Source organism: Seriola dumerili, unplaced genomic scaffold (assembly GCF_002260705.1).
Source record: "Seriola dumerili isolate Sdu_G_001 unplaced genomic scaffold, Sdu_1.0 BDQW01000011.1, whole genome shotgun sequence".
NCBI classification, from domain to species: Eukaryota; Metazoa; Chordata; class Actinopteri; order Carangiformes; family Carangidae; genus Seriola; species Seriola dumerili.
Genome location: NW_019174266.1, coordinates 6,144,873 through 6,160,885, shown reverse-complemented (window position 1 = coordinate 6,160,885; position 16,013 = coordinate 6,144,873). Strand labels below are relative to the sequence as shown.

Here is a 16,013-nt window from a genome sequence, read left to right as displayed (position 1 = left end):
GCTTTGGGCGGGACATTGCTCCAGACCAGAGTGGTGACTACAGAGAGGGACGTCTGCATTAGAGCCAAAGTCGCACATTTTAGAATTCATTTATTTTCGATCACACACACACACACACACACACACACACACACACACACACACACACACACACACACACACACACACACACACACACACACACACACATACACACACACACACACACACACACACACACACACACACTCATGTTCCCTCATACTCATACACATATCTCACATTATGCATGCATATCTGTGGCAGATGGCCGCCCACCCTGAGTCCTATTCTGCTCCAGGTTTCTGCCTCTTAAAAGGAAGTTTTTCCTTGCCACTGTTGCCTAGCGCTTGCTCTTGGTGGGAATTGGTGGGTCTCTGTAAATAATATAATAATATTATAAAGGGAACAAATAAACTATACAAATAAAAATTGACTTGACTAGCCTGCTGGCTGGCCCACTGTGGGCCGCCTTACCCATTACCCATTAGCATTAGCAAGCTGCTAACTAGCATTGTACATTGATGAATTAATTAAACAATTTCAATATAAGAATGATAAAGAAAATGTAAAAAACATCTTTCTAAATGCATTGTATGTCTAAGTGATTGATCTCCCAAACAGACATCTCTTAGTATTCTTTCCTAACAGGTGCTTCCCACCGGGGAGTTTCTCTAGGACGAGATGTAATCACAAATCGATTTTAGTTCAGACTGGCAGAAAGTTTGTCTCAAAACTCTGTGGGTAAAATGCAAATCCACAAGATTTCCCTAGGAGCTGGTGGAGACCAAATATATAACAGTTATGAATTATTATTTAAACAGTTCGTTTATTTCTCACAAATGTCATTTCAGCCTCTCCGGAGCAGCAGTCAACACAAAGCCAGCTAACAACAACACATTCTGCTTCACCAACTAGCAACGAGCAAGTGTGGACACAAGCTGCACTATTTGTCCAAAAGTATGTGGACACCCCTCATTTCAAGGCCTCTGAAGCCCCAGCAAAGGGAAGTTTCCAATCAGAGGCAGTTTGCGAACAGCTTCTTTTAAACCAGTCATTCTTGGCTTTTGTAGATTTTGTTAATAACCCTGTTTGTTTTGTGCTTTGTAGTTTCTTTCTACCTCACAATTGAAGAAACTCCCTTATTCTATTTATTTTTTTCCCCTTCTTTCGGTAAATTTGTCTGTCCTCTAGTATTCAATCATGCATTTTGTTTCCATATTGTACATAATTGTACTCGCATGTTGTTCAATTCATTGATACATAAATCTAAATAAAAATATTTTAGATGTCTTGTTATTTAGCAGATTCTTTGTCTTTAGCCGTGTTTTTGATTAATTTTAACCAACTGTGCCAACCTAAGCTTTTCCTGTGTTTTATTTGATGTGTTGATCCATTAGAAGATATATTTGTGGTTTTAAGAACCAAAAACAGTCTCAGTGTAGTTTCACATCTCCTCTCTCAGGCTTCTCTCTGGAGCTCTACTAACAACAGCTCGGTGAGCCAATAAGACGAGAGGAGGCTCTGAGCCTCTTTTCTGATTGGAGCGAAAAGAAGTTGGATTTCTATCTTCTTACCAAAGAAACCCGCTCGCTCGAACAGCTGAGCTTTAAGGCTCTGTTTCTGGACACAGGCTGTGTGCTGCTTCCAGAATATTTAACATTTCAGTGAGTGAAAGAATCAAAATAGTTTCACAAAATTAAAAGTAATGAAATAAATAACCCAAAACACATTTTGTCTTTTAACAGTTTATTACTAAAAATAAGTTTTTGTGTGTGTGTGTGTAAAGCTGACAGGTTTTCTCTTGTGTGTTTGTGTGACAATGGGATTGCCATGTTGACAGCAGTTGGTAGCTCAGGGGCGGTTGTGGTCGTGTTTAGTTGAAGCGGACTCTGCGCATGGAACCCACGGTGTTGTTCTGACTGCCCCAGTCAGAGAAGTTGTTATAATCACGCTTCTCCAGGATGTAATGAGGTCCTCTGTAGTTTGGCTCCTGATACACCACCCACCTACACACACACACACACACACACACGTAGAATGAGTCCTTTAATCTGCAGTTCACGTAAAAGTGTTCATGTTGACTTTAAATATGATTAAACAGTGTGTGACTGTGGCTGTTCTAAAGAATCCTAACATGCAGTGACGGTATCAACAAAAACAAATGTTTATGAAAACGTTACTTACTTGGTCTGAATCATGGAATCTTGTATTCGTGAGACTTTTTTCTCAAGTCAGACTGAAGTCACAAGAATGAGACTTGAAAGTTTAAGTTTTGACCTAGAAAGTCCTGGTTTGTCTTTTTAGCTCTTTAATTTACTGCTCCATCACCCATTAGACCACCTGCCCCCTGGGACAGAACATCTGGAGCAAAATCCACTTATAAACAACTGTAGATTACTGTAAAACTTTTATTATTGACTGACTAACTGCAGACACATAACCTGTTATAACTGGATTCTAACATTATAATAAACTGACAGAAATCTCTGCCAGTGGGTTTTTTCACAACCTGGCAACCCATAACTGTTTGTGGATAAGTTACAATGGTTTTTAATTGATCTATAAAGCATTAGTTAATGTTTTATTATAAATTACTGAAGCAAACAGTTTCTAAAACATAAATGATGCTTCATCAGAGAGTGGTATCAATAGAGAGTTTACTCTTACAGCCACCCGTAGGAATGAAGTATAGAAAGTACAGGTGATAAAAACACTGACAAACAGCCAACAATACAAAAATAATGTTTCTCTGGTGACATGTTGCACTTACGCTCCTCCGAGGACGCGGATGGAGGCGACTCTGTTGAGGCTGTAACGGCTCATCAGGTTGGGGATGTCGTCCTGGATCTCCATCTTCTTACCGGAGAAACCGGCTCGCTCGAACAGCTGAGCTTTGGCAGGGTTGTTGTCCTGAAAGCATCAGAAATACACAGAAAGACTGGCAGTGAGTGTGTGTGTGTTATTGGATATGTTGGATATGTTACTATTGTTTTACCAGATTAGAGACTGCAGAGCTAAACAGCAGCTTTCTGATGATATAAAACTGATTTTAGGCCAACACGTTTGGAATATTTATTTTTCAGTTATTTCTCTAGTTAAGTCTAACATCGTTGTGGTATTTTGTTTTATATTATTTATTTGTTATATAACTAAAATAAGTTCTATCTTTAATGCATGGGATTTTTTTCGGCACAAATACAGCATCATATCATTTTTATTTTTCACTTTAGTCACTTTTGTGACAATTCAAATAATTTGGTACCACTTCAGATTACAACCTGCAAATTTAAGTTTTTGTACATTCGGGGTATCAATGAAATACTTACTGGGCACCTATAGGTGAAAAGAAAGTTGGACAGGGAATGAGGGGGTAATAAAAAAGGGGGAACCTAGGACTAAGTTACACAAAAATGTTACCTCCACTAAATAAGGTACACTCTATATATTATATTATATTGATATAAGTACTGTTGAAAACTGTAGCTTTAACTATAAAGGCAAAACATTCCTCTCTGACACAGCCTGATGTTTTGTTTTTACAAGAATAATAAAAAACTATATTAAAACTTAACTTAGAGTTTTTGAACACAAAATTGTTTGCTCCTAATGTCTTGTAGAGGACAAGACATTAGGAGCAAACAATTTTGTTGTGTCACTAACATAGAGGAACCCAATACATGTTCTATTGATACGTCACATACAGTATGGACTCCTACATTAACAACACTAATTTGAGGGATGTAAAGCATTATCCATTTATGTTACTGCCACTGATGCAGCAGCTGTGACTGCACACATTCTCAGTGCAGGTCTGTAGAGTAACAGAGAGTTTGTCTGCACCTTTAGTGACTGTATGTATTTTGTGTGTTTTTGGGAGGTTTGTGTTTCACCTGTTTGACAGAGCGGACAGAGGAGATGTGGTCCACCTGAGCACACCACTTGTCGTAGCAGTTGTACTCTCCCCGGTCGGACATGTCCCACAGGTACTGACGGCCCCGGAAGTTCTCATGCTCATAAGCGACCCATCTTTAAGAGAGCGGAGAAGAAGAAGAAGAAGAAGGTGAGACGAGAGTCAAAGATACAAACAGCAACAGGGAAAAAAAATACTAACAGAAAAAATTTGCCAGCGCTGAGCAATCTTGCTGTCAAATCCAAAAGTTAATTTTATTTACTGACCCTGCAGATCTGAAATCAGCATTTCCAGTAAGACCTGTTTTGTCTTTGAGTAGAATTAATTATAAGCTGATTTCCATGCAGTTCATTTTGGTGACTCATAGTCTTTCTCTTTTGGACAGCAGTGTGTGTTGTAGTGACCTGTCTCCTGCTTTAGGTGGTGATATAGACTTACGCTCCGCTCTCCACCTGCACAGAGTTACATCTCTCTGGGAAGTTCTTGTCACTGAGCCTGGCACAGTCAGAACTCAGGTCCAGCCGTCGGCCGGCGAAGTTCCTCTGCTCGAAAAGGGTCACCTGAGGGCAGAGAGGTAAAGAACCTGCTGTGATTTTACTGCTGAATCAGGCAAACTTCAACACTCAGGTACTCAAAGTGTGAGAGCATTTTATAAATGTTACATTTATTGTAGTCTTTCCCTCCACAATATTTATGCAGTAGATTCAGGTTTTATCCAGATTAAGGATAAATCTGACATCTTTGACAAAAATATGACATGCAATGTAGGAAGTTAGTAACTGATGACAAAGCTTCCAGATGTTTATGTAAATCAACACATAAAGAACTCAAAATATCTGATTTTAAAGGGAGTAACATGCTGAGTATAAATCTTTGTGAACAACAGACAGAGATAGTGACTTGACTGGAAACTTGGGCTGTTTGTTACCAGGCTAAACAACCAAGACGCATCATGCTGAGCCGTGAGCTTTAGAGGTGTCAGCAGGTGTATTTTTTTAAACTAAGCTAAGCGGATCGCCTCCATCAGCTTCACACTAAACACACAGACACGAGTAATACCAGTCTCACCTGATTCTCTCATATATTTCCTTTAAGACAAATGTAGACTTAATAGCGAAATGACCAGTGTTTCTTCCTCAAACTGTCAAATTAATTAAAAGATTTTTTTAAAAATGGAAAGACTCAGTTTACTGTTAAGAAATTACATTTTAAAAACAGAATGTGTCTTTTTCAGCTCAGATTTTCATCTGAAATAATTTGTTTAGTAGAAAGAAGTATCAACAAAAATGAGATCTGTGGATTCACTGGGCTATTGTTTCTGTTTTTTTTTAGCTCTGTTTACACCATAAACTACAGTCTATTCACACCTATGTACTGAGCTGGAAGCAGACAGATTACTCAAAATCAAAACAACATGAATGGAGAGACAGAGTAGAGATGAGGGTGAAATACTGTATAGCCTCTGTGTTCTGGGTGAGCAGACCCTTTAAAATCTTTAAACCTTAAACCTAAAACATTAACTTCACAAATTTTATTGATTTTACTTTAAAGGATAATTTGACTTGTTCTCAGCCTGTGCCTTATTCTCACAGTCTTTTCATTTCAAATGATTAAACCTTTATTCTACGAAGCGTCCAGACCCGTCAGGTTCACCTGGGACAGGTGACAGGCTATATAAATAAACTTGCACCTAATGATTATTTTCTCTATCGATTAATCTGACTATAATCATATCAAGTAATCCTAGTCCGCCAACCTGAACAACGCCCCTACCGGACATTGGTTGTCATGGTTACAATATCAAACACCTGGACTGTACCGACAGATGTCAACAGATGTCGTCTAACAACAAAGCATAACTTTGGGTCATATTAACCTGCTGCACAGACGACCTGTTGGCTTGTTTGCAGTAAAAACTCACATTTGCGAAGCTGAAACCAGCAAATGTTTGACTGAAACAAACAATAATGCTAATTGATTTTCTTTAGATTGATTTTTTCCATTAATCAACTATTCACTACAACTCTACTCACAATTCTGCACCACAGAACCAGTCAAAATGTGTAACTCTAGTCACTTTAAATGACGTAACCCATCCTTACAAGTTCGCTTCAATAAAATAACTCTACATGATTATTTGACTCACCCTCCCACTGGACCCGTAGAAGGCACGTTGGAGCACAGACCCCAGCTTGCTGTAGATATAGAAGCATTCTTAATGAGTAATCAAACCCCAAAGTCATCAAAACAAAAGATAAAACAATCACAAAGAAACTTCAGAAACAAACTGTGCTGAGATTTTAAACTTGTGCAAGTGAAATCAAAGACCCTGGCCTCTGAGAATTTCATTACTTTTGTCCTTCTAGATAAAATAGTTTAAAGTTTTAATGTGCCCAACTGTACGAGATTAGGACCGACACTGATTTAGTAGTACTGTCGTGCTTTAGTCTTTCGAATTGAAAACCATCATCTTGCACCTAAGCTGTATGTGTGCATGTCTCCTACAACCATCATCACTCTTCCAGGTGATTTTGGGAAACTGGTAATGGAGGCGTCACAGAGAGCAGAGCATGAGAACCAGCAGGAGGTGGGATGTGGAGCCAAGGGCCCACCCACCTTGGCACCTCTGAGCGGGGGGTCTGACTCTGTGAGCCCGGCTGGTGCACGGCACTCTGAACATACCTGGTTTGTTGGGCTAATCCTGGGACCTTAGTAAAGATGTTCATGTCAGCTCTGCGAGGCCACAAGAAAGCCCCTTAAATACGGCGAGTTGAGGTGAGCCCACAGGTACTAGAAAGCTCAGAGTGGTTCTGCACCAGTCGTCGGGGCCCTGAACTTCATTGATATGCTAAACACACACAGCCACGCTCATGTTGTCTTCTCTGTCCACAGCACTTACACATCAGCTGCTGCAAACACTGCAACTGCATGCAGAGCACAAAAAAAACATACAAACACACACATACACACACACACACACACACACACACACACACACACACACACACACACACACATACAGAGCAATTGAAGTTGATGTGTGCATACAAACAGACAAACACAACAAGCAGAGATTTCAGTTTCTGTACAAACACACACACACACACAAACTGCACACTAACATGTAGCAGAGAGTGCAGTGCCAACAGTTTTGGCTTTGAACAATTCAGCATTTTTTTTTTTTTTTTTTTTACCACAGTGCTGTGTAAACAATGCACCTTATGTTAATGGTTGTATTCATGCTTTGTGCAGGAGGGCCAGCTCCAGCACACTGTATTCACTGAAGAGGTCATGACCCTGAGGGGAGCTGCACTCACAGTGGGTGCTTCTCCTGTGGAAACATGTTGCTGCGTCACCTCTATGAACCTGAACGTACAGATTTAGTCTTACTGTTCCACCGGTGCACGTTTGTAGAACCGGGAACCTGATGGTTCAACAGTCTGGTTTAGATTTAAGTCTTGGTGACGTGATGTGGACATTATTTACATATCGCACGTACAAGCCAAGATTTTATTCATACAGACAGGGGAGTCTCAGACTGGTCGCCTGGTCTAAATCCTAAAAAAAAGTTTTCAATAAAAGTAGTATTGTATTGTACTTTATGTATAATGATGTTCCTATGATGTGATGTCATCATGATGTTATCCTGGTTGTGTGTTTTAAGTGATCAATTATCAAAATGGCAGCCAATTAATTTTCTGTTGATTGAAACGATTAATTGACTCATCGTTACAGCTAAAGTACTGAGTACAAACCATAGGAGTTGTAGAGACAATATTTTTTCATAATTTTTTAATAACCATTTAGTCAAACAAAATCTTTATTATTATCTTTATTATTATTATTATTATTATTATTATTATTATTATTATTATTTTGTCTGCTCTTTGGGACAGAAAGACAAACAGTTTCCAATACAATCAAACTAAGGCTTCAAAACTGCTTATTTACTTACAATAAATTTACATTTTAAGCGTCACAAAGGTTGTAAATATATATACATACATACATATATATATATATATATATATATATGTATGTATAATGTATACATGATGGTCATAGATTCAGAGTTCCCCAGTTCAGGTGCAATAGGACCAGGAACTCCTTTTATCCCGTGTGCAATAACCCTGCTGAATTTGCACATGTAGGCTAAATTGCTTCATAGTGTTATAGTGTTTATTGTGTTTGGTGTTTTACAGTGTTGTGTACTTTATTGTATTGTGTATATTGTTACACTTGTGTTGTTTTTGCCTGTTTTTTAAATCTGTACCCCTGACTGAAAATCAAGACTCCCACTTGGGATAGTAAAATGTCTGAATCTGAATCTAATATATCTGCAGGGGTATTGTTTTGCATTATGTTATACTGCACAGGTGTTCCTGTTATTTCATATGTGAAGGCTGTCACAAATACAGGACAGAGTGAGAGTACACTCTAAAGAGTGATGCACTTGTTTCAAGAATGGTTCATCTTTTAATTTCTACTTGTCTTTCACAATAAACTCACTCAAACACATAACTGCACCTTCACTGATGTCTGTTCTGTTTTACAGTATAAAGCCGTGTTAGTCGCAGTGTTATGAGACCAAGCTGCTCATGGGTCAGGCTCGTTAACATTAACTTTGCTTACTGTGTCAAAATCCCTCCTTTTTCCAAAAGATCTGTTTACCCCAGCAAATTCACGCTCACACTTCACTGACTTCAAATGGAGAGGTATTCAGCGCGCGCGCGCGTGTGTGTGTGTGTACATGTCTGTGTGTGTGTGTGTGTGTGTGGGGTGGGGTGGGGGGGGGTTTGCTGCATGTGGGCTGATGAATAGCAGAAAATGTCCTGGATGCTTCACCCGGTTTTGTTTCTGTAACTTTGGCAGTGAACCAGTCGGTGACACCGGCGGGCATTAACCACATCCAGAAGCTTGGGGACGTTTCTTGCATTTTGGAGCAGTTTCCAGCAGAGACAAATGCAGCAGGTCAGACATCTATATGTGGTTCTGAGTGAGGCGGCTGGGGCTGAGACAGAGACTGAGCAAAGGGACAGATGTAGGGAGACAAACAGCACAGGTTTCCGCAGGAGGACTCAGAGGCAACTTTACAATTTTTATCCGCTTTAATTTTTTTTAATCTTGGTTGTATTTTACACCACTAAAGAGATAAAGCAGCTTGAAATGTCTCTCATCCTGACTGTGCTGGACAAGCTGGCTTACTTTCTGTCTCTGATAGCGTTTTGTGTCAGTGTGTCTTACAGCTGGCTGAAATGAAACTAGATTCTTCCTTTATACCCACGAGGTCTGACGATGACTGGATGTTTTTTCAGTCGATATTTAACAAATGATCCAGAGGTTTGAGTTAGGATGGTTTTACTGAAAACCTGTGGACACCTGACACCTGAGCGTGAGTTTCTGAATCCTTGCTTTACTTTAACATGTCTGTACATTCTGGGATCTGTGCTCAGCTTATCTTAGCTCATGATGGACTGACGGGAGATGCAGCCTTGCAGCTGTTTTGATGGGTTTCATTTCCCTACATGTTGCTGTAATGATGTGAAATCACTGCTCAAATCTGGCCAAACAATTTCTCTGCAGGTGTAACTGAAGACAGTGAGCTCCTTGCCAAAGATCATGATGCTGCAGCAGTGCATCCTGAGGACGTGCCATGTGCTTGCACTGGTGCTGTGTGTTTCAGCCAGTGAGGACTTTGACTGGACAAAGAATGAGAAAACATCCTTCTACTACGGCACCTTCCCAACTGGTAGTACACACAATTCAACGCAAAATAGTTCACAAATTGTGGATGTTCTTGTCCTTGGAAACAGCAGATGATAGAATAATCTAATGAAAGATGATGATGAATATGATGGAAAGCTCCGGCAGAAAAGCTACTAAACTGACCTTTTGGAGAGACAATTTTGTCAACCAGTGGTCTGATCGTCTACTCTGTGTTGCCCTGCAGGTTTCTCCTGGGGAGCTGGCAGCTCTGCCTATCAGACTGAAGGGGCTTGGAACATAGACGGCAAAGGAATGAGCATCTGGGATACGTTCGCCCACAAAAAAGGGAAAATATTCTCAAATGATACGGGAGACTCCTCGTGTGAGGGATACTACAAATTCAAGGTGACATGCAGAATAAATGCAGCTACTCTCCAAACAGGAGAAGGCACTGGAGAGTGTAAACCTCCACTGATGCTTAATGTTACTGCTACACACCCAAGGTTTTTGAGGTGTTCACAGGGGACACTAAAAAGTGATGAACCCAGTTGAGAAGCACTTGTTGTTTAATGGTTTTAACGTCAAAAGTCACAAAGCAAAGCGCGCTTCTGCCTTTGGTTGTGTTTAGAGTATGTGCAGCAAATGTCTTGTCAAATTGCTGAAGATGTTTCATGACTTTGCTTGTGTTTTGTCTTTTTGCATGGGTTTTCTTAAGTTGCAGTGCATTGAGCTCTCAGGGCCAACGTAGTATAGAAAACATTAAGCCATAGCCAGGAGATGTTCATCCTAGTTTCAAACAGCTAGCCAATTGAGATAGAAAAAGTGTTATTCAGAGAGCTTTAGATGTGATGGTAGGCAGGTTTTTTTTTATTCCAGTCTTTATACTAAGCTAAGCTAAGCTAATAACCTCCTGGCTCCAGCTCCAGACTTAATACACAAACGTAAGAGCGGTGATGATCTTCTCATCTAACTCTTGCAGATAGCTTGTTCCTCAAAATGTTGAACTATTCTGTTAAAGTGGAGTTTTGTGGGTTTGAACAATGTTTGGCTGCACAGCATGAGACTGTGTGTTGAGTTTAAGATGTTAAAGTGAAGGCTTCTCACTGTCACCAAAATATAATCAACTGCTGCTTGGTACGAACAGTTTTCCTTTCAATTGAACAGCAAACTGTTGTTAGATGAGATTTACTGCTATAGCCAGACGGGCAAACAAACTAACTGGTTTGAAAACCAGAGCTCAGATACGACTCTTTTTCAGTTTTGTCTTGCAATGGTTTGAAAAATATTTCCTGTTGTTTGTTTTAAAGGATGACATCACCTTGATGAAAGACATGAAGCTGAATCATTATCGTTTCTCCATCTCCTGGCCAAGGATTTTACCAAGTGGACTGAAAAGTAAGCAAATACCTCATCTTATTTATTTATTTATTTTACAGTATTTTAGTGTGGTAAATGTGGTTTAGTATGTTTTCTTAATTGTTGCTGGTTATTCTCCTAGAAGTGTGTTAAATTGCATCGTCCCTATTAAATAAATAATTAACTAAAAAAAATAAAAAAAAATAATCTGAAGTAGGGTTGCACAATTAATCGAAACATAATCAAAGTCGCAATATGGCCAAGTGCAATATCCAAATTGCAGGAGCTGCAATTTTTTGATAAAGGTAAAATGTGTCACAACACTGTTGTGCATTGTTGGCACCATAAGCGTTGTGGTGCTACAGAGACGCCCTGGCCTACAAATCATATTCTCCAGATGTAAAGGAACATGTTTATCTGCCAAAATAATGGCAATATGATTTATTTGCATATCGTGCAGCCCTAATCTGAAGTCATCTTGTGATCAGCATTTTTCATTATCGTTAAGGACATTTTATAAAACAAATAATTTACACACTGAGAAATGATGGATAATGAGCATTTGTTGCTCCTGCGGTAATTAAGCTTTATCTAATTAGATGAATATTGATATTAATTCCATCTTTCACTGGCGACTCTCTCAGGTGAACACATCAATGAGAAAGGAATCAAATATTACAACGACCTGATTAACATCCTGCTGGAAAATAAGATCACACCTGTTGTTACTCTGTATCACTGGGATTTACCTCAGGTGAGCACTGAACTCACCGAACCTTTGTTTTATATTTCTGTTTGCTGATTGGAAGGAACTGTGTGGATACTGATACAGTTTTACACTCCACCTGTTCAGGTGTTACAGGAGAAATACGGCGGCTGGCAGAACATCAGCATGGTGAACTACTTCAACGACTTTGCCAACTTGTGCTTTGAAAGATTTGGGAACAGAGTGAGGTACTGGATCACATTCAACAACCCCTGGGTGAGTCAGGCTGAAGAGATAGGGTGCGTTCACAGTTCTGTAGCGTTTGTGTTTTTATATCAGACAGTGTTGTCTTGTGTTTTCAGTCGATTGCTGTGGAGGGATATGAAACAGGGGAACATGCGCCCGGGCTGAAGCTGAAGGGAACAGGAGCTTACAAAGCTGCTCACCATATCATCAAAGTAAGACTGGAGAGATGAAGGTTTTTGTCCAGGTCGGTTTTATTCTGTCACCAAATGACAGACGACATCAGCAACAGGTATTAGGATTAGATAACAGGATTAGTAGACAGGCCTGTTTTTATTTTGACAAAACAATCTCACCATTTCAGTATCTGTGGTGGAGCTTTAGATAAGAGTACTGGCTGGTCATCTCCTGGACAAAGGTTTTACCCAATGGACTGAAAAATGACTGTATGTCTGACCTTGAGTGTTACAGTGTGATGGACTGTCATTGTGTACCACTTCTTTTTTTAATGTTTTGATTTGCTACGTATGAATTTGATAAATTGATTTTTCATTTAAATCGTTCATCAAACAAAAATGCCAAAATTTGTTGCTTCCATCCTTTTAAATGTGAACGTTTTCCCTTACATCACTGAATATTCAATATTCGTGTTGATTTGACAAAACAACCAACTTGAAGAGAGCTTGTGATAATAATTTCTTTTTTTTAGCATGATTAAATTAATCTTTCACTGACAACTCTTTCAATCAAACACATCAACAAGGAAGGATTAAATATTACGATGACATGATTAAGATGGACGTGTTTTGGGAGAATCCTAATGGCGCCCAAATAAAGTTTTTACTTAAGTTTTTTATTTATCCTCCACCAAGTGGAAAAATTAATGAATCTGCAAAATATCGACTAACAGCATGTTTCATTTGTTTCTTCTCTTGCAATATAATACCCACTTGTGGCATCTAAAATATCAAACTACACTAAAAAATAAATAAATAAAAAAAAGGACATTAAGGTGACACTTCCTCTCCGTCTTCATAACAGGCACATGCTAAGGTTTGGCACACGTACGACATGCAGTGGCGAAGCAAACAAAAAGGTAAAAATGAAATGTTATTGTTTATTTATTTATTTTTTGTGTGTCGAAAGTCAAAGATAAATTTCTGTCATGCTGGACAATAATCTTGTGTGTGTGTGTCCAGGCCTAGTTGGGATCTCGCTAACAGCTGACTGGGGTGAACCGGTGGACATCACCAACCAGAGGGACATTGAAGCAGCAGAGAGATACATCCAGTTCTACATGGGCTGGTTTGCTACTCCCATCTTCAACGGAGACTATCCCCAGGTTATGAAAGACTACATCGGTACGTCATGGTCACATATGTACAACTGTTTATATGATATTACTTCAAACACCTCACCTGCTCACCACTGCATTATGGGTATAAGAAACAACTACATTACATCTTGAATCTGCCATTCATATGCACCTTGTCTTCTGGTGCTTTAGTTTCAATACAAATTGTTTTGAACTTCCACCTGTAGGCAGGAAGAGTGGCCAGCAGGGCCTGGGAGCTTCACGGCTGCCCGTCTTCTCGCCTCAGGAAAAGAGCTACATCAAGGGAACCTGCGACTTCCTGGGCCTCGGCCATTTCACTACTCGCTACATCACCCAGAAGAATTACCCATCAGGCCTCGGAGATAGCTACTTCGCAGATCGTGACCTCGCTGAGCTGGTTGACCCGCAGTGGCCTGATCCTGGCTCTGAATGGCTCTATTCTGTTCCCTGGGGCTTCCGACGCTTGTTGAACTTTGTCAAGGTACAAAACACAGATCTGAGTAAACCAAACCACACAAGACCAGGCACTATCCCAACACCTCTAAAGCTCCCTAATGAACCTTTTTTATGACATTTGTTTAATTCACATTCAAACAGAAACGTAAAATTACAATTTACATTGTTAGAGGGAGTTACGGTGTGTGACTATTTATTGAAAAATAACATTTGTATAGGTAAATCTAAGCACATAATGATATGAACACATCAGTGTGTATTCCTTCTCATTTGAATGTAATACGACATCTCTCTAATAGACTCAGTATGGAAACCCCATGATCTACGTGACAGAAAACGGCGTGTCAGAGAAAATGCTCTGCACCGACCTCTGTGATGACTGGAGAATGCAGTACTTCAAAGACTACATCAACGAAATGCTCAAAGGTGAAACAACAATTGGCTAAACACAGACGATGCCACAAAAGAAAGATTTCACTGTCTGGTTTATGCTGTTTTTTCTTCCTTGGTCCATTTTACAGCAATCAAGGACGGGGTAAACGTGAAGGGCTACACAGCCTGGTCTCTCCTCGACAACTTTGAGTGGGATGAAGGATACTCTGAGAGGTTCGGCCTCTACTATGTGGACTTCAGGAACAAGAACAAACCACGCTACCCGAAGGCCTCAGTCCAGTTCTATAAACGCATCATCAGCTCTAATGGTTTCCCCAACCAGAGAGAGGTAAACTCCAAGAACAACACACTCCACGTTAAAAATCCCTCTGGAGAATATGATGTTTAACTGTGAGATATTGTCGGATCTTTTACAGGTGGAGAGTTGGAAGAGGAAAGCTGTGGAGACCTGCTCCTCCAGTAACCAGCTCCTGGCTGCAGGTTAGTACAATAAAGCATTAAAAGTGTAGGCTGTGAGAAGCTAGGCGGGGCCAAACAAAGGAAAATTCTGTCTCAAGCTTGTTATTCTGCTCTCTAACGGGCTTTTTCTTTGTTTTGCCCCTCCAGCTAGAAGAAAGTCCCAGGGAAATCAGGAACATGCAGGAATGCAAAAGGCTTGGCCAGTGCATGATGAAGTTTAGGTATAAGAGCTGAAACGGTGCTGTGTGAGATTAACACGATTCTCCCAACAGGGTTTCCACCTTCACTCAACTACTGTACTGTAAACGATAAGGCTTCAATTTTTCCTTCCTGTCCATATATTTCATGAAAAGACCAAAACCAACATATATGTTTGAGTCTGTCTCTTAATGCTTCCCTCCTCTGCCAGGGCTCTCAACCCCAACCTCATTGGTTCCTGCTGAAGATGTGAATTTAAAAAAAAAATAACAGCTCACAAATACAGAGTTTCAGTCTTATAAAGGCTCAGCTCTTTCTTAAACAGCTCCTCACTGTACATTTGCACAAGTGTTACTCAAACAGGGTGAAATAGTGACAAAAAGAGATAGAATATGTAAACTTAAACTTCTGGGATTAATGATTTTTGATATTCTCTGACTTTTTGTACACTGAACAATTAAGTGATTATTAAAGAAAATATTTATCAGATAATTGAAATAGTTGGATGCAGCTTTACAGTTCTCCTATGATGGAATAACATGGAATGACCTTTCTGTAGGTTTACTCTGTATTAATTTCTTGACACAGAAAAAATTGAAGCAATTAAATGCAATTAAAATGAGCTCAACAAAAACTTAACAAAATGAAGGTCTTAAAACTTGATTTTCACACAGAGACCCTCCTTAAGACTGGAGGATGGAGGGCCCGTCATAGCTCATACTGTACTAAAGTGGGGCAAATCTGTTAATCAAATTATGTAGACCCACATTATAAGGATTGAACCTGGGGCTCTTGGGGCTTCATGGGATCTCGGACCACTGGGCAGTTGCCCACTTTGCCCAGTTGGTGATCCAGCCTTGGGTCCATGGGAGCCCTTTCTTGTGATTTAAGGTGAATGGAGGCATTAATACACATTTACTTACAGTTGCATTCATGTTTCAGATCCACTGATAGGCCACATGGAGATGGTAACAGAGATTGTGGTTCCCACCGTGTGCACGCTCTGCATCCTCCTCAGTGCAGTCTTCCTCATGTTCCTGCTGCGTGGACGCCTCTGAGAAACACACATACACACACACACATATATAGTGACATCATCTGTCTTTATGAGACGTCAGTAGCCTCGAAGCTGAAGACATGAATCTGAGAGTGACTCCGCTGCTGTAAAACTTCACCCTGTCAAGAGCATTTTGTTGATTTAACTGTTCTGCTGCTCTGTTTGGAATAAA

General features: G+C 39.9%; 2 protein-coding genes across 2 annotated transcripts; one reads left to right on the top strand and one right to left on the bottom strand.

Annotated features, from left to right (window-relative positions):
- Positions 1-1,894: 1,894 nt before the first annotated feature.
- On the bottom strand, positions 1,895-6,657 carry LOC111223230 (gamma-crystallin N-A-like). Its single transcript, XM_022747299.1, has 6 exons — positions 6,614-6,657; positions 6,078-6,126; positions 4,370-4,491; positions 3,912-4,047; positions 2,792-2,931; positions 1,895-2,027 (listed from the first exon to the last, which is right to left on the bottom strand). Exons 1-6 carry the CDS (start codon positions 6,655-6,657, stop codon positions 1,895-1,897), a joined length of 624 nt encoding a protein of 207 aa, XP_022603020.1.
- A 2,896-nt stretch (positions 6,658-9,553) lies between these two features.
- On the top strand, positions 9,554-15,842 carry LOC111223211 (lactase-like protein). The gene is made up of 13 exons (XM_022747275.1): positions 9,554-9,680; positions 9,882-10,042; positions 10,945-11,032; positions 11,638-11,747; positions 11,847-11,975; positions 12,062-12,157; positions 12,984-13,038; positions 13,142-13,303; positions 13,485-13,759; positions 14,034-14,160; positions 14,256-14,455; positions 14,544-14,607; positions 15,727-15,842. The coding sequence occupies exons 1-13, from the start codon at positions 9,554-9,556 to the stop codon at positions 15,840-15,842; spliced, it is 1,710 nt and encodes a 569-aa protein (XP_022602996.1).
- The last annotated feature ends 171 nt before the right edge of the window (positions 15,843-16,013 follow it).